This window comes from Megachile rotundata, chromosome 1 (genome assembly GCF_050947335.1).
Source record: "Megachile rotundata isolate GNS110a chromosome 1, iyMegRotu1, whole genome shotgun sequence".
NCBI classification, from domain to species: domain Eukaryota; kingdom Metazoa; phylum Arthropoda; class Insecta; order Hymenoptera; family Megachilidae; genus Megachile; species Megachile rotundata.
In genome coordinates, this window is record NC_134983.1 from 20,889,115 (window position 1) to 20,913,115 (window position 24,001).

At 34.8% G+C, this 24,001-nt stretch overlaps 2 protein-coding genes across 11 annotated transcripts; one reads left to right on the top strand and one right to left on the bottom strand.

The window, feature by feature from the left end:
- The first annotated feature begins 264 nt into the window (after positions 1-264).
- Positions 265-3,817, top strand: LOC100874746 (SAP domain-containing ribonucleoprotein). Of its 3 annotated transcripts, none has more exons than XM_012290166.2 (8): positions 266-514; positions 724-817; positions 900-961; positions 1,052-1,285; positions 1,361-1,489; positions 1,568-1,639; positions 1,769-1,852; positions 2,003-3,817. In XM_012290166.2, the coding sequence occupies exons 1-8, from the start codon at positions 464-466 to the stop codon at positions 2,099-2,101; spliced, it is 825 nt and encodes a 274-aa protein (XP_012145556.1). In that variant the 5' UTR covers positions 266-463; the 3' UTR covers positions 2,102-3,817. The 3 variants fall into 3 exon arrangements, with proteins under 3 accessions (XP_012145557.1, XP_012145556.1, XP_003705374.1); XM_003705326.3 differs by having other exon boundaries at positions 273-514; positions 724-820; XM_012290167.2 differs by having other exon boundaries at positions 265-514; positions 1,769-3,817.
- On the bottom strand, positions 2,850-23,756 carry LOC100874631 (uncharacterized). Of its 8 annotated transcripts, none has more exons than XM_076531968.1 (18): positions 23,606-23,756; positions 20,764-21,793; positions 19,118-19,302; positions 18,816-19,012; positions 16,824-18,739; positions 11,832-16,754; positions 11,521-11,756; positions 11,149-11,452; positions 10,897-11,075; positions 10,637-10,823; positions 10,313-10,545; positions 9,813-10,233; positions 9,631-9,739; positions 9,216-9,561; positions 9,107-9,139; positions 8,916-9,032; positions 8,403-8,505; positions 2,850-8,341 (listed from the first exon to the last, which is right to left on the bottom strand). In XM_076531968.1, the coding sequence occupies exons 2-18, from the start codon at positions 20,906-20,908 to the stop codon at positions 6,276-6,278; spliced, it is 11,700 nt and encodes a 3,899-aa protein (XP_076388083.1). In that variant the 5' UTR covers positions 20,909-21,793; positions 23,606-23,756; the 3' UTR covers positions 2,850-6,275. The 8 variants fall into 8 exon arrangements, with proteins under 8 accessions (XP_076388083.1, XP_076388091.1, XP_076388087.1 ...); XM_076531976.1 differs by having other exon boundaries at positions 2,850-7,108; positions 7,448-8,341; positions 11,832-18,739; XM_076531972.1 differs by having other exon boundaries at positions 2,850-7,303; positions 7,448-8,341; positions 11,832-18,739.
- Between the last annotated feature and the right edge of the window lie 245 nt (positions 23,757-24,001).

Consider the following 24,001-nt stretch of genomic DNA (forward strand, 5'->3'; position numbering starts at 1 on the left):
ATTTTTGTTTATTTAGTCTACTCTTTTAGTCTACTCTAAACGCACCCTAAGATGTGATTAAAGATTTATACTTGCGCGCCTAACTTGTGAAAACATAATCGATATATCGAAAAGGTGCATATATGAAGAGATTTGAAATTTGATTACGAAAATGTTTGATATATAAAAGTTAAATTGAATTTCAAGATTCTATGTAGATAAATAATTTGGCTTTATTATATTCAGTTTTATTCAAAGAACATTAGATGATTCATTTTGGAAGTTATTGTTTACTTTATGACTGAAACTTAATCGATTAGTAGCTATATACACTCATGAAGGTAGTGATACTGAACTTTTTATACTGTATGTATCCGATTTGATTTGCTCTTCGATTTCGTGAAAATATCGTGTAGAAAACTGTGACATGTTAATCGGAGATCAAATAGAAATATTAATTGAAATAAAGTAATCTTGATACATCATGGCTGATTCATCTTACGAAAAAGGACTTACGGAACTTTCAAAAATGAAGGTAATTCAACTAACTTTATCAATGTGATTGTAAAGTCGGGCGGTTAACCTTAAAATTGAGAAAATTGTTTTCACTTTAATATAAAGTGATTATATTAAATTTTGTAGTGTACATGTCTTTTAGTAGATGAATATATTTTATAAAGAATGTATTAATATTAAGGTCATACAATAAAATTAGACAAAAGCAGAGAAAATATTATTTAATAGGTTGCAGATTTAAAAATTGAACTGAAACAAAGAGGACTTCCTACCACTGGAAATAAAAATGAATTGGTTGAAAGGCTTCAATTAGCAATACATGGTGGTATATACTTTTGAGTGAATTTTAAAGTATATGTTTTTCTATGCCAGAATTACATACTGATCAATGTTTTTGTTGTTAGATTCTGCGTTATCGTTGGATGAAACAGCAGAAGAAATTTTAGATGAAGATGCTGTTCTTGGGGTAAAATTAAACTTAATCAAAATTGTAGTAGCTTAATGTATCTCCTACATATTTAATTCTGTATTTAAAAGTATATTTATATCATTGCAGGATGAAGAAATAGAAGAATTATCAAATAAACCTGATTCACAAGAAGTTGATAAGAAGATAAAGTTATCTGCAGAAAGTAATGTGAATGCGAAGAAAATAGTTCTAAATCGCAAACCAGTAATTGAAGAAGTTAAAAATGAACAAACAGAAAAACCTGAAAATGATACTAAGATTACGGAGATTGCACCACCTGAAAAGAAAATGATTAAATTTTCTGAACTTGGTATTAAAGAGGTAACAACAAATTTTCTATAAATTTTTTTACAATAAATTTAATATGTTAACAGTTAGCAATGTTTATTTCAACAGAGACTAGAAATGAGGGCTAAGAAATTTGGTTTGCCATTATCGGAAGCTGCTAAAAAGGAAGTTAGATCTGCAAGATTCAGTATTAATAATCAAAATAACAAATCAGCTGCATCCGTGAAAACACCTGTGGTAGATATATATTTATTTGAATGAAATCGTAAGATCGTGTATTTATGATATAGTTAATTTATTACATGCATTTTGTAGCATACAACTTATGAAGTTTTAAAAAAGCGAGCAGAAAGATTTGGTACTTCTGTTTCTACTTTAATGGAAAAGGTAATGAATTCAAATAAAATTAAATATTTATGATGTTAAATTATACTTTTATATTTTATTATGGAATGGAAAAGCACTTTAATGCTATATCATATTCTGATTTGCAATTATCATTTTAATTTGTTTTAGGCCGAGTTAGAAGCTAGAATAGAGAAGAGAAAAGCAAGATTTGGTGAAGTCAAGCCTGCAAACGAGAAAGTATTTCACAATAAAGTTAAGATCGTTAAATGATATTCAGTGTTATATACCAAAACAGCAACATAGATTGCAAACTTTTTGTTTTCTATTTTATTATGCAACAGAAAAGCATTTTAGTGCTATGTCATACTCTTAATTTGCAATTATCATGTTAATTTGTTTTAGGCGGAGTTAGAAGCTAGAATAGAGAAAAGAAAAGCAAGATTTGGTAAAATCAAGCCTGCAAACGAGAAAGTATTTCACAGTAAAATTAATATCGATTAAACAATATTCGGTATTATATACCAAAACAGAAACATAGATTGCAAACTTTTTGTTTCATTTTTCATTACGCAACGGAAAAGCATTTTAGTGCTACGTCATACTCTTGATTTGCAAATTATTTGCAAGATTTGGTCACGTTAAACCTGCAAACGAGAAAATATTTCACGTTAAAGCTAAAATCGTTAAATGATATTCAGTTTTATATACCAAAACAGCAACACAGATTGCAAACTTTACTTTAAGTTTTCTTATTTCTAATACAGTTATTTGTATACAACAAAAAGTCATCGTATTTGCTATAAAATATTTTGCACAACGAATTAAAAACAAATCTTTTCAGGGTAACGTTACTTTAAATACTTCTTCGAAGTATGCTCAATATATTTTTGTTTTCAATGTTTTTGAAAACTACAAAACACTTAATGTTTATAACTTAGTTTACCTGGAAATTTTATAAAATGAACATATAAAATAAATATGTATATGTATATTAAAAAGAATATTATATACAACGCGAAAGTTACATATATTTTGTAATGTTACTTTTCCGCTTTATAACAAAAAACACATCGATCTTGCATTTATGTTAATTGCATCGGATTAAAATGATTTTGTTCAGTTCAAAGTAACGTGATTAAAATGTGCATTCTTGTAACGTTCAAATTTTCTATCGTAATTAAATGAAAACATTAAGATTATCGTAACACCGATGCCCGTCGCAAAGAAAAAGAAAAAGCATCCTATGATATTATTTCAATATATTGAATTTTATTACAAAATGTGTTTAGGCTACAACATGTAATATAATAATTGCGTTTGGTCTAGACCCTTACGAAAAAAGAAAAGCTAAACTGCACCACATTTACTGTTGTCTCGGCAAGACACTTCGTCCGTTTACGTTTCAAGGAAACATTCATAAATGCGAAAAAGTTCGGTACACATGCGAAAATGAACGCACCTCGTTATACGGATCATGTTTGATACGTTTATCCAGTATTGAGATCGAATCAGTGTATTATCACAAATATATTTCATACGAACTATCACGAATTTTTTTAAATGCGGACGTGTCATGCATGAAAGCAATACAAATATATATATGTATATGTATGTATATATATATATACACATACATATGAATATATTATATGTATGAATATATTATATGTACACATTTTTTTTTTAAAAATCAATTTCACATATTTTTTTTTATGTTCAAAGGACTCAAAAGTGGGTTTAAAAATCAAGTCTTCGGACATATCAAAAAATTGTTACGTATCTTATATAAATATCGATCATTATCATTTTATCAAAGATTAAATTCCCATATCAGAGAATGTTAGACAACTGTTTTTCTAGCAACACATATAATTCTAATGATTATCCAAGCATTCGAAAACAACGTATAGATTATAAATTCGCATTTTCCTTGAAGCGCATCCTAAGAACGAATGGTCCGAAGACACACGTTAAGTTTAAAGAAGATAAGGGATTGTACATTAAACAATATACAATCAAAATATATTGTATAGATGTAAAAATAGTAAAATTAGCGATAGTAATCGTTTCTATTACGTTATACGGTGTGTAAAGTGTGTGTATAATCGATCAATTCGGTCTTTAAACATTCGACGAAGTAAAGGAAACTATCCCAAGCAGCTAATCCTAAGATAATGTATTTCCTCTTTTTTATTTATATAAATTCTATTTATATTATGTATGTACGTACGTGTGATAACTAAACAGATACATGATTTTTTATTTCTGACGCAAAGACGCTACCAGCTTTGCGAATCGAAGACCAGGAGGCTGTCGTACTTTAAACAGAAAACAGGAATACAGATTTCTTTACCATTAAATTATTCTTCACGCAGTTGAACATAGTCGTATCTGTTCAGTGGATCACTCAAACGAGTTAATTTAATCCGAGCCCATTTCTCGATCGAAGAACCTTCGGGTTCTCTAAGAAGTGGATTCAATAAAATAAATTTGTCAAAGTTGCGCTACAGGCACAAACAATTCAGACCTTGGGTCATGTCCATAATGGCTTACGATACGAAACTTTCATATAATATCTTTAATTAAATCTTTCTATCTTATATATACATGCTAATAATCTCTCTCTTTCCTATTTCTTTTCCCGCGTGCGTATACAGGACGCGGCACTTGGCTCTTTCCCGGCTTAGGACGAGACATCTAGCTTCGCAATGTCATCCTAAAAATTTTAGTCATAATTCAAATATTTATATTGACTGTCCTAAATACATCTGTTTCAGAATTTTTCAAATGTACTTTAATAAAATATACTGGAAATGTTTTATCTATAGCGTAAACTACATCGTGATAACTAGAAATCTCGTGTGCGGAACATCTAAATATATTCGTGGCTTATGACTTCACTGGAAAAATGCTAAAAATTTCACTATTTCATCATTTGTTTCTTTGTCATATAGAATCATCTTGTAAAAAAAGGATTAGTACAATAATAAAAAAAGTAACTGTCTCTAAAGTGTTTTAAATGAAAAAATGAGAAATTTGATATACAAGAATTTGAAGAATCAAAAAGACCTCCAGTAAAAATTCTCAAATGTGCAAAATAGCGTAATTTTATATAGAGCATCTTTTTTTTATAAATCATAAATAACGAAAAATATTTGGACGCTTTTATCGAAATGCCACATCCTGTATACATAAATATAATTTCCTTTCCTCTTTTTTAAGTTTGAAAAGCGCCTTAAATAAAATCTTCCATGGAATTAAGAAAAGAAACGAAACAAGGAAAATAGGAAATAATAAGTTCGTTAATTCCTAACATGGTTGCACATGTATTGAAAGAAATCATGTACACGAACGCATGTGCACGGTTACATAAAACTAAATGTATTCGTAAATTGCACCGACACAATAAAATAAAAATCTCTCGAAAAAATAAAATTACTTTCGGAGTTTTATCTACACGTATAATTTCGTTAAATTTCCTTTTTCCTCGCTTTTCTTCGGAATCGAACTTTTTCTCTATTCAGCAGCCTCCTGTTCTCTAATACAATTATATCCAAATGTTTTCGTTTTTAATATAATTATACCAAGTAAAATTTGTAAAATACAATATGCTACTTATTATAAATTCTTAATCCTTCTTTTATCTTTATAAATAATTATAGTAATAGTCTTCACACCATTTGTTAATTTATTATAATCGGATGCCGTTCCTTTTGTTTTTTTTCATCTTTTAATTTAAATATTACATTTGTGCCCTTTGCACTAATTCACTTTTATAGTATTCTGCGTGACTGTGTATATATAATACATATAATATAATCTAAAAGACTTATTATATTTACATATATACATGTAACAACGGCGCATAGTCCGAATTTGTTATAATATAAGTTTCCTGATTAACTATTAAGACCGACTTTGTCAACAGCGAATGTTTATTCCGGGAGAAGGACATCTATACATCTACGACGGATCTGGAAGTAACTGTGCACCAAATTTTTTGTTTCATTTATGAATCACTAACGAATAATTAGTTAAAATTCTGGTCAGATCTTTGTTGTAATCTTTCCTCTAGGCGTAACGTAACAATTCTTACGTTGCTACTAGTGGTCGTTTCTTTTTTCTCATATAAATTTAAACAAACTCGAACTAATTACAAAAAGCTTATAACTCTTAGGAAATAGGCTCCATTGTTAGCGATTAATATTATATATTCTTTCTTTCCTTTCTTTCACTTGGCCAACCTTGGATTCGATTTCGGCGGCGTTCCTCTTCTTTTTTGTTTTCCCCGAAAGCGAAGGAGTTCAGAGCAACTGTTTGCTTAAGAGGTCAAAGAGGAAGACAATTCTAATTCTACGCGTCTCGCTTACGTTTTAAAACAATACAGTACGAGTATAAAATAACGCTAAAATGTATATCATCGTATGTTACGCGAATACTCTCTTTCATTTATTTCACATTCCAATGCCCCGACAAATATATATATAATATATATATATTTATATAATATATATCTACTTTTATTTACGGTTACATTACACGTTACTAAATTCTTTTATGTTTCTCTTGTACTGATTCCTCTCGAGCAAAAGTTGCCACTCGTCCTCGGGCGTCGAAAATGCATCGCGATGCACTTTACCTAACTGATTCAGGGTTGGCCAAGATCTCACTCATGCTACGAATCAAGATCATCTTCTCTCTGACTACTAAAGTAAGATACTAAACCACCGAATTCACCGGAACCCTCTTCGTCGTACTGTTTATTTCCAGCAGCAGCGTCGTTCGGATGCGCTTGTTGCTGCGGCGGTGGCTGAGGAGGCGGTGGCGCTTGAATGGGTGGCTGATTATCCGCAGGGGAAGAAAAATGATCTGCGGGATACGGAGAGCCTTGATACGCGGCTGCATCGTCTGCCGTGGAAAGCGGCGGAGGAGGTGGGTACGCACCGTAGTGGTAATTGGGTGGAGGTGGAGGATGATACGGTGAAAAATTACCGGGAGGTCGATTGGGTGGCGGCGATGGTTGCTGCAGGTTGTGGTTAACCGGCGATGCGTTCGTGAAGGGTGGCATTTGATGCCTGGGACCCATCGGGTTGTCCGTGAATCTGGACAAAGGTGGAGCACCCCTGACGTAGGGTGGAGGCGGAGGAGGAGTGGGACCACCTTTGGCTAGGGGACTCCCAGCGGCCGGCGGAATCATCGCTGGCCCAGGTCCAAGCGGAGAACTGCGATCTCGATTGTTGATCGATATCGGGCCACCACCTGAAGGAGACGGATCCATCGGATGATGCGGCGTATGATATATCTGTGGACCGGGTACTCTCATTCTCATCGGTGGGGTTCCCGATCGCACAGCCGCGAAGTGAGGCGGCATTGATGATTGACCTGCTTGTCTATATGGCGAAGGGATTCTTCCGCGTGGCTGCATCTCGTAACCCGTCCTGGGTCCGCCGATTATCTGACCACCTCCGGCGTTTGGTCCTCCGAAATATTTGTGGCCCATCGCTGCAGCTGCAGCAGAAAACGATTGTGGACTACTCGATACAGGTTGAGATTGAAGCATTCTGGTGATAACGGAAGACTGTTGATTGGGTGGTAATGATGGATAAACAGGCTGTGTGGTCGGGGTTTGCGAGGCAGGTGGTCCTTGTGTTGTTACGACGCCAGCAGGTGGTGTGGACGGAGCCGAACCAGAGGTGCTACTACCTGGTGTAGGAAGTATATTCGGAATTTCACCAGGTTTTATCTCCGGATTCGAGTCAGTTCCCATGCTAAGTAGACCGACTTCAACAGCGGCTTTCGCCGCTGCTTCTGCGGCCCTAGCCGCTTCTAATGCCAAAGTCTTTTTACCTTTGCCGCGTCCTCTTCGTTTAGGCTTTAACGGTGACCCGTCGGGATTAAACAGTTGCCCATCTGGTCCTGTCATCACGGGGATAGGTCCTTCGCTCGGTCTGTCCGCATCGGGCGTCATGATCGTGGGGTTAATGCTGAGATTAGGTGATATATTGGTATGTGGCACGGTGCTAGGTAAACCGGTGGCGTTCAAATCTGGAGCCCCGTCTCTGCGCATTTGTTCCGCGAGGATTTCGGCCTTGCTGCGACGACCTCTTTTCTTTTTCTTTGGTACCTCACCGTCGGTTCCCTCCGGTGCGTTTGGATCTCGTTGCCTTTCAGCTGCCAGTATTTCTAACGCTTTCAACCGTGCTTTCTCCATTTTCTTAGCTTCTCGCTCCTCTTTCTTCTTCTTTTTCGCTATCTCGATGGCGGCGAGTTCCAACTGTCGCCTACCGTATTCCTCGTCTTCCATCATCATTTGTTCTAATTGTTCATCGTCCAGATCCGCCAATTCACCCGGTCCAAGCCCCGTTAGAGAACCTTCTGGAACATCTCCGGTGAAGGAACCTGCTACCGACATGGCAGTACCGGTTAAACCTACGTTTTCTGAAAGATTGTCGTCGATCTTTGAGTCTATCTCTCCCATAGGATTGTCAATGTTAGCCATGATATCCTTGTCGTCGTCTTGATCGTCTTTCCTCTGAATCAAGGAACCCATTAAAAAATTTTGTTTGCGCGATCTATTACTTTTACTTCCGGGCTTTGGACCAGGTTTTTTTCTCTGTTTCGGTGTACCGTCGCTCATCATTTTTCTTTTGACTCCGGGACTTTTGCTCTTCCTCGGTTTTCTACTTTTCGGTGATTTGTTTTTCACCTTGTGGCCATCCTTTTTTGGATTATAAATATCACCTGCAAAACAACGACGTGTTAATGACCGATATTCGACTTGGATATGTTCTTTTGAAATTACCTGAATCTGAATCTTTTTCAGCGTCCTCGATTACGTCTTCGCCGTCGTTCATCACGAACTCGTCTTCGCTCTCTCCGGTTCTCCTTAACGCCTTTTTTAATTCCTGTAATATTACAAAACATTTTTTATGTTTTCGAATTTTTGTACTTTACTTAAGGTGGCTGACAATCAAGATCAAGAGTTGGGGCATTGGTAAATATATAAAGGAAGTAATCTTACAAAGAGAGGTCACAGCTGTGCTCCAAATTCCCAAATTTCTGAAGTTCTAAATTTGAAAATTTGTGAATTAAACAATTTCTTAATTGGAAAATGTATAAATCTAGAGATTAGTCAATCAGAAACTAACAAATAGCAGGACTTTTTTCCCTACATAGTTATTTTCCCTAGAGAAGTACTATATTCTGCAGCGAAATTTCACTGATATTATTATTAGTTACATCCAGTTAGATTTTCAAGAAATTTCATAGTGCATGTTTGTGACACAATCAATCATCTCGATATTTCATTTCGTACCTCTTCACTATCCGACGCTATTTCTTCCTGGTAGTTCATTTTCCTTCCTCGAGTTCGCCTACCTAATGTTTCTTCTTCTTCCGGCTTATTTTCATCTGGAAGGCCACCATATATAATCTGAAAATGTTATTAAATTTATAAAACCAAACTTTTGCACCAAATAAAAAAAAAATCGAATGAAATTTATATACCTTTCTTCGAATTGGAGTCTTTTTTACCTTCTCCTGTAATGAATTTAAAAAAATGTTTAAAAAAAATATACATAAAAATTTCGTCTTAATATAATAGATGTAAACTTACTTTCTTCTTTTTTTGTGGAAGTGGTTCTTGTAACGATAGATCGGTAGACATATCAGCTACATCTGCCTTTATTTCTTGCAGCTTGTCATCTTTTATCTCATTAACATCCTTGTTCTCGTTATTTTCAGTTTCGTTGTCAAGTTTTACATTCAGCGTATCAACCGTTTCGGATTCATTATTTTCTACCTCCGGTTGTACTTCGCTGGGAGTCTCGATTTTCTGCTCATCGTTCGATTCTTCGTTGTCGCTTTGATTATCAGATTCAATGATACGTTTTCTCTTTTTTTTCTTCCTACTTTTCGTTTTTGACGACGATTTATATCTAGACGTCGATATGGTTCTACTTCTAAAACGAAATTATATAATAATACTATACAAAATTTAATTAAATCACATAATAACGAGGATGCCTTACTTTTTCCTCCTTTGTCGCCATGAGTTATCGCTATCCTCGTTTTCCGAGTCCCATATAGATCGAGATTTCTTTCTTTTCGGTCTATCGCTTTCTTCGCTGTCGTCATTTACTGTAAAAACATTGGCTTTTAGTAATATTACTTAATAATAAAATCAAATTGAAAATGTATTTATTGTACTCACTAAAGTCTTCATCAAAGCGCGTAGTTCTGACCCTCGTGCTTCTCCGTACTGATCGTGAATCTCCTCTTCTATTTCGCCGTCTTACATCGGCGAAAGAGCTGTCATCGGAAGACGTCATATGATCATCGAAATCTTCTTCCTCTTCAGAACTGGTGCCTTTAAAGTCTTCGTCGCTTTCTGGATCGTCTTCGCTACTTATATCGAGACTATTTAATTTACGGTGTTTTTTACGCGACAAGAATTTCTTTACTGCTCCTTTATGTTGCTGCGATTCTTGGTGCTGCTCCTCCTCTTCCTCGTCAAGACCATCCTCTGCATCGATTTTAAATTCTTCGTCGCTATCTTTTTCTGACTTTCTTTCGATGTCTTCTTTGTTTGCAGGCATTTCGTCCATGTTTAATATTTCGTTCTTAAATTCAAGCTGGATATAAATTTTCGTTAGAAAACCTTTTATTAGAAACACGATGAAATTTAATTAAAATGTAAATAAATAAATTTACCTCTGCTTCTTCTTTCTTTGCGTTAACTATAGTCGCGATGTCTTTTCCTCTACCTTGATTTCCGGCTCCTTGAACCGCTTCTACCTCGTCTTGGATAGCGGCATTAATCATGGCATCGTAGTCGTTGAATTTGTATCTGTTAGCGCATCGCCTTTCACGTAATTGGTATACGGGTTCACTTTCTTCGCTGCTAGATGTTTCTGTACTCGAAGTAGACGAAGAAGTCGTAGATTCTACAAAGAGAAACACGAAGTGATATCATAACAACTGTACAACTTTTTACATGCGTTAAGAAATGAAATATTACGAGAAGTATCCAATTACCATTATCCGATTCCTGGCTAGACGTTTTCGATTCTTTTTGATGACGCGGTTCATTTTTGTGGAGAACATTATCCAAACTTATACCGACAAATGCTAATCTCTTCTTTCTTAAAACTTCGTTTTCGTGTCTCTTCGTTAACTGATCGTACGTTTTCAAATTTTCTCGTAATTTAACAACTAGTAAATTCTAAAATGAGATATTCATTGTAGAAATATAAAATTTATGATAAGTAATTTTCTCGAGTGATTAACAAACTTACGTGTTGACACGGAGGACAGAACCAATCACCCTCAGGTATTAGCATAAGGGCTGGTCTGAGGCAAGAACAATGCCAGCCTTTATCACACGAATCGCACAAAAGTATCCACTCTGGATGATCCGCTTTGCCGCATTTTTGGCAAGCGTACTCATCGTCCGCTTCTTCCACGTCGCTTTGAGCTACAATTGAAGGTACATGTAAAATTTGTAATTGTAATAGCTTTATTAAATAAAGTCTGCAATTATACGACACCTTTCTGTGCAGTTCTAGCTCTTCTCAATGGCTCAGCTTCTTGATCCTTCTCAAGATCACTTTCCGGTGAAAATTCATGATCACTCTTGAAAAGTAGCGATCCTTCACTCTCTATATCCTCTTCTTCTTCCTCCTCTTCCTCGTTTTCATTTTCTTCGTCGCTACTCGAACCCGAAGAACTCTGCCATGGATTTGATTCATTAAATTTAGTCAACATATTTTTCTTTTTTCTTTTCCTACGTTTTTTCTTAGACTTCTTTTCTTTCTCTATCTCTTTAACTACACTTTCTTCTTCGCTTTCAGGCTGGAAAAATTACAATAATTATACAATACATTGACATCAACCGAAATTTGTATAAAATGGAAATGTACCTTTTGCTTCTTTCGTTTTTTCTTTTCTACAGAATCTTTTTTCTCCTTCTTCTCTTTCTTCTCTTTACCGTCCTTCCTTTCGCTTAAGGGTACTTCTTCCAACTTCAGCTGCGCTTCTTTAATTTTCAATTGCGCTATTCTTCTAGATTGTCTTACAGGCGTTTCGTCTTGTATTACTCCTGATTCTGGTTCAGGCTCAATATCTCTTCCCACTTCAAGACCCAAAACCATTTTTCCTGTGAACAAGTTTTAAACACATAATAAATGGATGTTTGTAGAAAATTTAATACAATAAAAATTTAGGAACTCACTTTTCTTTCTCTTCTTTTGTGAAACCGGTGTCATATTCAAAGGATCAGTATTAGTTTGGCTTTCATCGATCTGGACCTCCGGAGTTTCCTCGATCTGAACTTCAGGTGTTTCATCCGTTTGGCCCTCATGAGTTTCATCGACTCGAACCTCCGGAGTTTCATCAACCTGAACCTCAGACGACTCCTCGATTTGAACCTCAGGCGTTTCATCGATCTGAATCTCAGGCGACACATCAGAAACCTGATTACCCTGAAATTCAGGATTTTTCGCCCGATTGGAACGATTGTTTCCTTTCACACCGCGTCTTCGTCTTCCTCTGGGAGGGCGTCCTCTGCCTTTCCTATCAGTTGTGGTCAAATTAGTAGCAGCCTGATCGTCGCTGGCATCTTTAACTTCTTTTGGTTTCTGTTTTTTAGGACTCTTTACAGCCTCGTCGTCTGAACTTATGGTTACAACACGACTTTCTTCTATAGATTTCCGTAACTGTTTGTCAACCATACGTCTTGCACGAAGTCTCATTCTTTTCCCTCCCATAGATTCTTCGTTTGGTTTCACTGCTGTGTCATCTGGGTTCGATTCGTGGGTGCTGTTGCGTCGTTTGCGAGATATTTTAGAGGAAGGTTCAGTGGAATCTAACTTCCATCCACCATAAATTAATTCAGACACAGGTTTAACTCGTAAGGATATTTTAGGTGGGGTGGTGTTAATTTGTTCATTGTTGTCTGCCTTTTTTGAACCTTCGTCGTCGGTGCAAGCTAGAGGATCCATCTCTTCAGAAGCTAAGCCAAATAAATTATTGTCCGCGTCCATGGAATCATCGGATATCAGAGAAACCGTTTTTATCTCAACGCTTTGAATTTCTGAACTTGCTTTCTTTTCGTTGATTTCAGTATTTTTGCGTTCTACTTGAGTCAATATATTATTTAGCACATTAGCTACTGCGTGACCCTCGTCTTTCGTTGGTGCAGTACTATTTGATATTGGGTTGTCCTTTGTCTCAGTTTCATTTGCCACTTCTGTTTGTTTAACATTATCCAAATTTTTATCTGATTGTACTTTGGAATTTGCTAAATCTTCTAGTATCTGTTCGTTGGATTCTATACATGGAGGTTTAGATTTCAGTGGAGGAACATCTTGAGTATCGGAAACATCACTGACTCTTTTACTAGCTTCTTTTTTACAATCATTTGTTACATTTACTGGTTCCAGTGTTGCTTCTTGTCCACTATTTGCTGAACTATCACTTTTACTTGATACAGTATTTTCAGAAAGAGATTCTATTGCTTTATTTGTAATGTGAAGTGGTTCTTTATGATTCTCATGATTATCTGTAATATTTTCTGATTTTTCAGATATACAATTTACAAATTGCAAGCTATCCACAGGTTTGAAATTCTCTGATGCTATTGAAATATTATTTTTATGAATTTCTGTTTTCTCTACATTTACAGTTATACTGTCACTTTTTAGTGGTAAGTTGCTTGATACTAAGTGCATGAACATGTTACTTTCTTCTTTATTCAAACTTTTCTCTTCCTGCAAGTTTGTATCAAATTTCTTTTCTCTATCACCATGTTCAAAGGATTTCTTGGGTTTGTTGCTAGTTTCAGTGATTAGAAGTTCTTCTGTAACATGTCTTACTTCTTCATTTTTGACAAATTTAACATCATTATCTAAGCTTAGCAATTTTTCTTGTATGGACTTTGATGGTTCTGCTTTTAAATCTTCAGGAATTACTTCATTATCAAGCTTAACACCGTCTTTCGTTTGTTTAGAAATTACAATCTCATTCATTGAATCTATTTTACAATCACTTTTTTCCACAGGAACTATGTCCACCACTTTTTCTGAAACTTTATCTGCACTTTCCTTTTCTCCTTCTTTTACTATATTTACTAAATTGTTTGCTTTATTTAATCCCAAGTTTATGAATTCTTTGTTCATTGGATTTATTTCAGAAGAAACTAATGCTTCTTTTTCTGCCAATTTTACATTATTTTCCTCAGAGTCAACGTGTTCCTCTTTATCCACAGATATTTTTTCACTGAAGTCATGCTGAACAAAATCATGCTCTTCTTTAGGTATTTCTTCGTTTGTTATCTTCTCCTGTTTTTGTTCTGTTTTTTCCATTATACTTTCAATGCTATGTAGTGTCGATTCTGTCTGCTTCTCAGTGGGTACATCTTGCACTTCGTTAGATAATACCTTATTTTTTGTACTCAGTCTTTCTTCATTTTTCTTTTCATTTTGTTCAGTATCGGTCATTGTTTCTTCTGAATTACTGGAGAAGTTGCTCCTGTTTTCAGCCGACTCTAATGTTTCAAAAGCATCATTACTATCATTGGAATCACTACTTTCATAATTTGCAACTAAGCATGGCTTAATTTTATGTTCTTGTGAATCGACAGGCTTTGTCTCCGTGCACTTTTCTTGCTCAATTTCTGATTCGGTATCATTACTTTCTACCTTCGAATTGCTCTCTAAATCGCTACTAACTATTGTTTGCTTTTGATTCTCTTCATTCTTATCTTGAATACATTTTGTAGTGTCTTCATGCTGACTCGTGTTATCCTCTTTATCCTGTCCAGGTGTATAATTTTCTGAAGTTGTAGGTTCAATTGTAACATTAGTTTCTTGTTGACTATCTACAAAATTAACTGCCTCTGTTTTTTCTTTCTCACAACTAATAGTTTCTGCAGATTGTGATTGTAATTTTGAAGCATCATTCTCATTAGATGATGTTTCATTTAAACATGCTTTTTCTTCATACGATTTAGAAGGCTGGTTATCTTTCAATGACTTATAATCAATAATTACATCCTTATTCAAATCTTGATCAGTACAGGAACTTTGTTCGACCAATATTGCAGTTTGGACCGCATTAGATTCTTTCGTAGAGTCAACTATATTAGATTTGGATGAATTAGAAATATTTGTGTCAGGTACTGTTTCTGGTAATATATCATAAGTAGGACAGTCATCTTTCACGGATGATTTTTCAAAACTTAATTCAACACTATCGTGCGATAAAACGTCTTGTCGAATGCAGGAATCATCTGAACTACTTATTGTAGGAACTAACGTATCTTTGTTACATTTTTCAACAGATTCAGAACTGCTAACAGTAGAATTGTCAATGGAATCTAATTTTGTGTTAACATCAGGCACAGAGTTTTTGATAAATGGGTCAGTGGATATTTTCTCTTTTCTTATTTCAGAATCTTCTGAAACTTCATTTTGTATATTGACTTCTTCACTGTTTTCATTACAATTAACGTGCAGCGATTCAGCATCAGCACCTACCAGATTCTTTGTATTTTTATTATCAGATTCTATTAACGGTTCCTTTTGATTTTGACATACTGGATCAACATCGCTTTCATTATTTTCTTTACAGCTTGTAATGGAAGGATCAAATGGTACTTTTTGTGAAACGTATTCTATCTCTTCTCCTACTGAATTGTTTGCTTCTTGATCGACAGAACATTCTGTTTCACTTGCATGGTCTGATTCAGTAAAATTATTCTTCTGCAAATTCTGTGTACCAGACGATGAACATGAGCTTTTAGGAGATACTGAATCAACTTCCATTTCACTTTCCTTAAATGACGATACTTCAGGAGATTTACAATAAGCTTCAGCTTCGGAACAAGGAACCGAGATGTTTGTATGTTTTATCGTATCACTTTCAGATTCCTTATTTTGTTCTTCAAATGTACTGCATTCTTGTTTTAATGTTGTACACGGTGTTGACTCAATGGGTAAATTGACCTGAATTTCTGACGGTGTTATAACTGCACTTTCCAGCTTCATATCTGCATCCCTTTTAATTAAATCATTAGTACTGTGTGGTTGTGAAATTGTATCTAATGCTTCTGTTTCTTCAGATTTCGTGTACTCCTTTGTTGCAGTTTCAGTACTGGAAATAGAATCTTGTACGTCAGCGGTGCAAGACGTTAAATTTTCGTCAATGTCCGCTTTTGATTCTGATGTAATTACATTCGTTTCGGTCTCTAGCGATTCACAAGATTGCTCCAAAGAATATTTTGAAGAAACAGTTGGTTCCCAGGAATTAGTTGCTCCTTCAATTTCCTCTAATTTATTTTTATTATCGTCTTCACAAAGTGGATTGGTAGCTTTGCGCGTGTACAAATTGACTTTTAATGAGTTGTTATTTGTCTGAGTCACGTCAAAATCTTCTGTTCTGTACGAGGTAACCATATCTTCTGCAGATTTGGAAGAAGATACACATTCGTACTGCAACGTATCTGATTTAGATTCTATACTTGTTGAAACTGTGTGGTCGGATTGCGACTCAAACATTTCTGACTTTGAAGTGTATGAAATACAATTGGGACCAAAAAAAAATCTCGGTGGCGACGAAGTTAATGGTTTACATTCATTGTCCACTTTTTCTGAAGTAACTGTCTCTTGTAAAGTTGTACTATCTGTGTCACAAACATTTTGTACAATTGGTTTATCATTCAATGAATGAGTTGTAGTCTCTGTACAAGATTCAAACGTTTCTGAAGTATCTGCCTGACACGATGATATAGAGGAATCACATTGCACGGAGTCGTGATCCACAGGACTTTGTTTCTGTTTCGTAGAACTTTCTCCCACGTCTTCCTGAAGGTTTTCTGATTTCAGATTGCTTTGCTGTGATGTTACGTCTTCGGTATTTATAGTATTTCCATCTATTTTAATATCTTGATTTTTACTAGAAGAATCTTCACATTCAATTTTGTTTCTTTTTTGTGATATGTCTTCTTTGTTTGATATGATGCTGCTGTCGCATTCTGGTTTCTCTTCTGGTTTTCCGACATCCCATCTCGATAGCCTTTTGACGGAACTACTCGAATTTTTCGGTATTATCTGAATACCTAATGTCGGCTTAAATTTTGGCTTTTCTTGTACGGAACCTACAATTTGAAAATTACTTTTTACATTAGAGTTAGACTGAGGATAATTTCTGTTTAACTTTATAGCACCTTTACTCTTTACTAATGATTCGGCAGATACTTCATTTATAAGGCTACCTTCGCTGAAACTTTTATTTGTCGATAAAGATGAAGTAGCAGAATCAACTTCATTTTTTGATTCATTGCTTTCTTTATTGTCAGCTGATGTACTGTCTCCAGGATTTCCTGTTTGACACTCCTCTCCGGAACCTTCCCCATAAAAAAAAATTATGGGTTCTTCTACAGCTTCTCCAAGACCAGGATTCACAGCATCGCAATCGCTGCCAGATCCTTCGCCTTGAATCATCATCACCGGTTCCTCGATGGCTTCGCCAATTTCGTCTCTCCAATTAGTACTCATCATTGGCCTTTTGTCGATGGATCCTCGAATCGGTATCACATCTGCCCTTATTCTCTTTAACATGTCGTACTGAAGGTCATCTCCTTCTAACGTGCGTTTCACCGGTGTTGTGTTCATTCTTAAAGCAGTCATTTTGCTTGGGTCAGGAAGTATTGTGTAATTAGGTAATCTGTGATCTTCTTTATTAGGTATTCTTGCAGCATTATGATATGGTGCAGATGACATGTCATAACTCGGAAATGACAATTGTCTTTTACTTAAATCAGCTACCATTGCATGATTACGCATCATCACAGCCCGGGCATCATATGGTAAGTTTGTGACTTCTGGTTTATTTAATTTCTTCGTGCTAAGATCCATTTCTCTATGCTGAAAATCTTGTGTTCTGTAGCCAGACGAAAGTATGTCAATAGGTTTGTTAAATTTTCGACTAGATAAATCAATTCCAGAGAAATCCATCGGCTTCTTTTGTTCGTTAGTACTTTCCCAGCCTCTGGGTGATGTAGATAGATCCATACCCCTATGCTCCTTGAGCGCATTGGCCTTTTCCATTTGATTTCTTGCACAGAAATCTTGAGGTAATCTATCATCGTCTTCGTTTGTCGAATTTCCCACGATACTACCTGATCTAGCAAGATTTTTTGCTATTTTCTCTAATGATTTTGTTCCCATTGGTTTTTCAAGTTTTTCTGATTGTATTCGCACAAGATTTGCAGCCAATTGATCTATCGGCTTAACGGACAGTTTATGAACTGGTTGCAATTCTGCAGATGGAAAAGAAAAATTATTTTTACTAGGTAATTTGTCCAATGGTTTCAGCGTTTGATCCATCGATTCTTCGTGCTTTTTTGTGATGTTCAATGCGGTTATTCCAGTTACCACTTTTTCTTCGTGTATTTGTTTCAATTCAGAAACATTTACTAGCTTAAGAGGAGACGTAATAACGGATGTTTCAATCGATTTAAGAGGCACTGATTCTTCAGAATTAATTTTTACATTATTTACCTCAGTATGTTCTTTAGACTTGGGTGTTTCTATGGATTTAGGATCAGATACAATAGCAGAAACTGATGTTTCTGGAACTGTATCTGTTTTCTTTTTGCTAGATGTAAATGTTTCATTTTCTGACAGTGCATCAACCTTGCCATTTAATGTTTTTGAAGATGCTGACATTAAAGGAAGTGCCTTCATAGAATTTGATTCTGACTCCTCATTTTGTATTGTTTCTTGGGAATCATCTTCTTCTGTATTTTGTTTAGAACTTTCGTCATTTGATACATCATCATCTCCTTCCATGTCATCTTCAATATTATCATCTTCATTAAAATCATCTTGTTCTTGTTCCTGTTCATCTTCAAAATCTTCACCCCCATGCTTATCTAATTCTTTGTCACACAAATCTTCAGTGTGAATACCATTTTCTTGTACAACTTCATCTTCCAAACTTGGTGATGTTGTAATTTGTCCTGTATCAATAATAGGTTTCTCAGAGATTTCTAAACTATTACTATCCTCATTAATTGGAATAGCACCAACTTCCCCATTTGTTAAAGTGTTTATTAAATCAACAACACCATCCCGATCTCTAATAACATAACAGAAATAAAGATTTATTTATCTGTATCAAATCAAAAAAGTTAATATAGATGTTAGAGACTTACTTAGCTACCAGTTCCCAGTTTTCTTCATCTAAATCTTCTCTATAAACCCTTATATTGCACTCATCGTCCAGCTGACACCAATATGCTAAACCAGATTTATCTCTTCCTAGAGGTTCCACGCGTAATTCATTTGCCGCTAATTTATTCACTTCATTTTTAAATTTTTGATTTAAGTCAAATTGTGTTTCTAGAAGAACCTGGAATAAAATAGACTTGTAAAGTAAAATTATTAAACTGGACACATAACTTTTAAAGCATGAATTAATGTTCTTTATGAAACAATGAAATAATTGTATTTATACTTTAAGTAGACGTAGCTTGACAGCAATACGAGCTTTCTTATAACCAAAACGTTCAAGTTCCCATCCATCTTGATTGGAGTATGAGTGGCAGAATTTAACCAGTGCTCGTTCCCACTTTTCTGGTGATACAGTTTTACGGGTCTTACGCAACAATTTGATGTGTAGGTCTACTAATTGTTGAGGTACTAAAAACAAACAAATAAATGTAAACATAAGTGAAAATCTGTATGTCAAAAAAAAAAGGTAGAAGTAGAAAAAATCTCAGGTTGATGCTGTTTCTCTGAATTTTTAATTCCATGGAATTTCAGTTAATAAATATTATTATATACTATATTTTACAACTTTTTATTATTATAACATAATTTGCATATTGTTCTTAAGAATATAAATTTTTAATAAATTCCAACAAGATTTACTGACTTTTATAATCAATTTACTAGCATCAAGTACAAAATCTTTAATAAATATATTCAGGATGATAACACTGTGTAAAGTACATGGTTATTGTACATGATGTACCATGTATAACTATGATGTGCTTAAGTTTATTATTATGTGATAGTATTACAATATATTTATATTTTTAAATTAGTACTTCAAAGAACAAGCAAGATGTAAAGGATAAAATATATAGAAAAAATGTAAAAACAATGCTAATAATTGATTGTAATTTAAATTACAATTATAATAACTAAATTATAAATGTTTTGTACATATTATTATATTCCTGAATATTAGTAGTTCAGTGCACAAATATTGAAGGTTCACCTTTAATGATTTCAAAAGAAAGAAATTTCAAGATTCAGTGGTACTTTATATTATATTAAATAAATGCTTATTGCATTGTGTTTATTGCTTAACACATCCATAATACAACTATAACAAAGTATTTAATTAGCAATTCAATTAAGACCTGTAACATTATAAATTTGCAGATTTACATACTAGTAATTAAAAGAATAGATTAAGGGACATACAATAAACATAAATAAACAAAAATCTCAAATTATCAAGTCTTCAAATTTTCAAATGCCTAAGTTTCAAATTTACAAATCTTTAAACTTCCGATCAATGTATACTGTCAGTAAATAACGTCAATAAACTGAAATACTGATAATATACATTGATCGTTTGAAGTCTCCATAAAAGTTCACTGCACGATTCGTAAATCATAATCACGTGTAAGCGACATTGACAACAAGGGAGGTGGCAGCACGGGAGAAAATAACAACAGTGGACATCAAATTGAACCAAGTTGTCAATAATACCATTACTGGAGCAAAGTAACAAAACTCATCCTGAAATCATTCCCAAATATTCAAAATTACTTCACAACAACTATTATCATAAAATATTAATCCGATTAAAAAAGCAAAAGAACAAAAGATCCATTAAAACAACGTTCGATCTAATTCAAAAAAGGGACGAAACAATTACGTACCCCGTATCATCGGCTAAACATAACAACTATATAAAAATTGTTGAAAATAAAAAGTAAAAATGAATTGATACTTAATTCGGATGAAAAACGCGTTGAAACGTAAAAGAAAAGCAATAGCACACACGAGACTTTTGGCCTCGCGGGGGCGGGTCAGTCATTCTCTCTCTTCTACACACATACACATACACATTTCAAGTTTACTTACCCTCCTGCGTGTTCTCGAGCATCTCTTGAAGGCGCGCGATATCAGGATAAACGATGCCGCAGGACTTGCCGAAGCACTCGAGGAACGAGCAAATTACCGCGAAATTTGGGTCACTCGCGCAAGAGGCTTCGTTATCGGACGCCATTTTTCCGCCGCTTCTCTCTGGGCCCGTCGCCGCTACGCGATATACTACGCTAGGCGACCTAACAACTCGTATCGCATTTTCGTCGAATTAGTTTCGATCGTCACCGCCGAACGCACCCTCAAACTTAAACGTTCGAAAAAGTTGGAGCTCCAAGAAGTTCGTACCTCGTTTCCCGCTTCACTGTTTTTCGTTACCTTGATGCTCTACCTGCTACCCACACCCGCGTCACAAAACCACAACGAACACGCGCGTCCGAGAGACAACGAAAACACACTATTGTCGATTCAACATATACTCTGTATCACTTTTGTTCGAACAATCCATGAAAGAGAATATTATTTTATACGCTTGTTCGTTCACTTTGCACTTTTGCACATATCACCGTGCTTACCACACTAACACAGGCGAAGATCGTTGCGCCTCTCGAGCTGTGTATATGTACAATGTGTGTGCACGCGCGCGCGCGCGCGCGCACCTTCGAGCGCAATAATAACGATGCACGTAATCGCAGGGTAATCTCGCCTTTTCCAGCGGACACGTTACTCGTAATCCGTCGATTCCGTATCGACGCGAATCGTTAACATCGATTCGATGGGTATATCGATCGGACAGAGACAATAAGCACCACCGCGACAACGATGAAAACAGCCCCCTTCTTTGTAGCGCAGCGCACTGGACATCGCCTTCGGGTTCGGGCTACGAAACATTTGGAGGGTTCTCAACTTGTAGCGTGGCCACCTATGCATCTACCGGGCGTTAAGCCGCGTTTATGAGGATATTCTTTGAGAGAACTTTTCTGCACTGTGTTCACAGTGGTAGGTACATATTTTACCGTCGTGTAAATATATGCAACTATTGTTCTTTTTTTAGAAGATGTTTTTATACCTATCATTTATCCAAAATAGAAATTTTATTGAATAAAAATTGAAATGATTATATTCAGTATTTTAACAATTGAGTTGTTAGAAGCTTCATATAGAAGCTAAAAAAAAATATGTTCTTTATGGGTGTAATGGCGGAAATTTGATATTGAACGCGCGCTGAAGAACCTAACCTATAATAAATGTAATCGAGTACCGGCGATTGATAATAATTATGATTGAGTGATCGTTTTTCTGTCGCACTGTTGCATTTAACAAATATTAATACTGAAAGAAATATACATAATTTGTTCAGCCATTAATTAATAATATTCCATCTTGTAGTCCTCATTTTATAGAATTACAAAACTGATTATATCATACATTTAAAATTATTGTTGACAACATTTTTCTTGTATGCCCTATATGTTTTATGAATGATCAGACCTCTTTCGCGCAGCTCGACTGAGTACAAAACTTAAAAAGATACCTTACCTGTATTGCTTCCCTATTGCCACATATACACGGTGGATAATAATATATGAACACTAAGAGAATAAAATAATGTGAAATCAGAACAAAGTTTTCCAAACATTAGAACTTCGGAATTTTTTAATCTCGGAATTTTGGGACCTTGAAATTTTGTGACCGTGAAATTCCGAAGTTTTGGAATTTTTAAAGTTTCAAACTTTACTACTTTAGAACTTTGAAATCTTCAAATTTGAGAATTTGGTAAAATAATACATTACAGATGAGTTGATCGCAAAAACATGACCGATTTCAATAGTAAATCTTAGTTTGTAAAAATTTTATGTAAGAAACATCAAAGATCACTAGGTATATGTGTTTTGCATTATAATCGCCCTTAATGCGCATGTGCGTTACTCTTAGTTACAGATCTTGTCAGAACCAATCAGAGTTTACATGCGCAGAAAGAACGAAAACTCGTCATTTAAGAAGTATAATCATTCATGATAGACTATAGATGCCTTTACTTTAAAACAGATAATATTTACACTCAGAATAATACTTTAAGAATAACATATTAATCTGATTTTGCCAAGTGAATACTAGTAATATTTCCATTAACACCATTATGTTATTTTAAACAAATTTTATTAATCATTTCATATGCATTCTTTTTAGTAACCTTTCCATACTTTTTTTTTATCTTTGCAAATTTAGTTTTATTTTTTCAATGAAATAGTAAAAAATTGTTTTGCAAAATAGCCACTATTAATTATGATAAGAATAATTAATACGTCTTCAAATGTATAGTATCATTATTGCATTTGTTTTTTTTCCTATTTCCTATTTCAAATTTAAATTCATTCATGCTTTGTCAATTATTTCCATATTAATTTTTGATGAGTCAATCGTACAGTATCATTCAATTAATACTTTCGTTCAAACTAAGTCATTTCGCTTTATAAAATTATTAAAAATGTTCTAATAGGTTAGAAAAATATCATATTTCCATTTCTAAAATTTAAGACATATTTGCAACATAAATTGCATTTAAAACACGTGTCACATATGCAAAAAGTTTGTGCTTGTATCCGTTACTGTATATTTTGTTTATATTCATATTTTACATCTCGTGAAAATTCTACTAAATATGTAAATTAACGATTTCTATGTTCGTTCAGTTTGTAAGTTTATCTAATATATTTTCGCGTGTCGATTGTTTTTGAAGAGCTTCGAAAGCGTGTATTTTAAGGCGCTCTTGCTCAATGACGTAGTTCTGCGTAGTTTCGTGGAATTTCGAATAGCGGGAGTAACGATTCGATCGATCAGGAGTCGAGTAAAGGTAGCGACTGGTGTTTTCTGTTCTTACCGTTCCCGTGAACACTCGCGAATGTTAGGAATCATAACGACAAACGTTAATTAATGAACACACACTCATTACGATTTTCATACTGTTTATGTATAGAAGGCTTTACGTGGCCTCCTACACTATACATCAAACACAATAAACATGCCGACGTTCCACGACAGGCAGAGATTCTGCGACTACTGCGATCGATCGCGAGAACCAGAAACACGAGCGAGCGTATACCTATATGCAATGTAGATACGAGACTCCTTATCGACATCATTATGTTACATGTGAATTATACGATTGTACATTTCATTGTATATACTGTTGACTTGTTTCTACCCTTCTTGATAACATGTGCTTCCAACGACGTTATTCTCCTTTTTAATGAACGATGAAACGGAAATCCATCGA

Bases quoted from the DNA above. Each gene is read 5' to 3' on its own strand.
- LOC100874746 (XM_003705326.3), top strand. From the start codon at position 464: ATGGCTGATTCATCTTACGAAAAAGGACTTACGGAACTTTCAAAAATG. The intron at 1,286-1,360 runs GTAACAACAAAT...TTATTTCAACAG, and splicing joins CTGAACTTGGTATTAAAGAG to AGACTAGAAATGAGGGCTAA. The intron at 1,640-1,768 runs GTAATGAATTCA...AATTTGTTTTAG, and splicing joins TTTCTACTTTAATGGAAAAG to GCCGAGTTAGAAGCTAGAAT.
- LOC100874631 (XM_076531953.1), bottom strand. From the start codon at position 20,908: ATGGCGTCCGATAACGAAGCCTCTTGCGCGAGTGACCCAAATTTCGCG. The intron at 18,740-18,815 runs GTAAGTCTCTAA...TTATGTTATTAG, and splicing joins AACTGGGAACTGGTAGCTAA to AGATCGGGATGGTGTTGTTG. The intron at 9,033-9,106 runs GTATATAAATTT...TAACATTTTCAG, and splicing joins AGACTCCAATTCGAAGAAAG to ATTATATATGGTGGCCTTCC.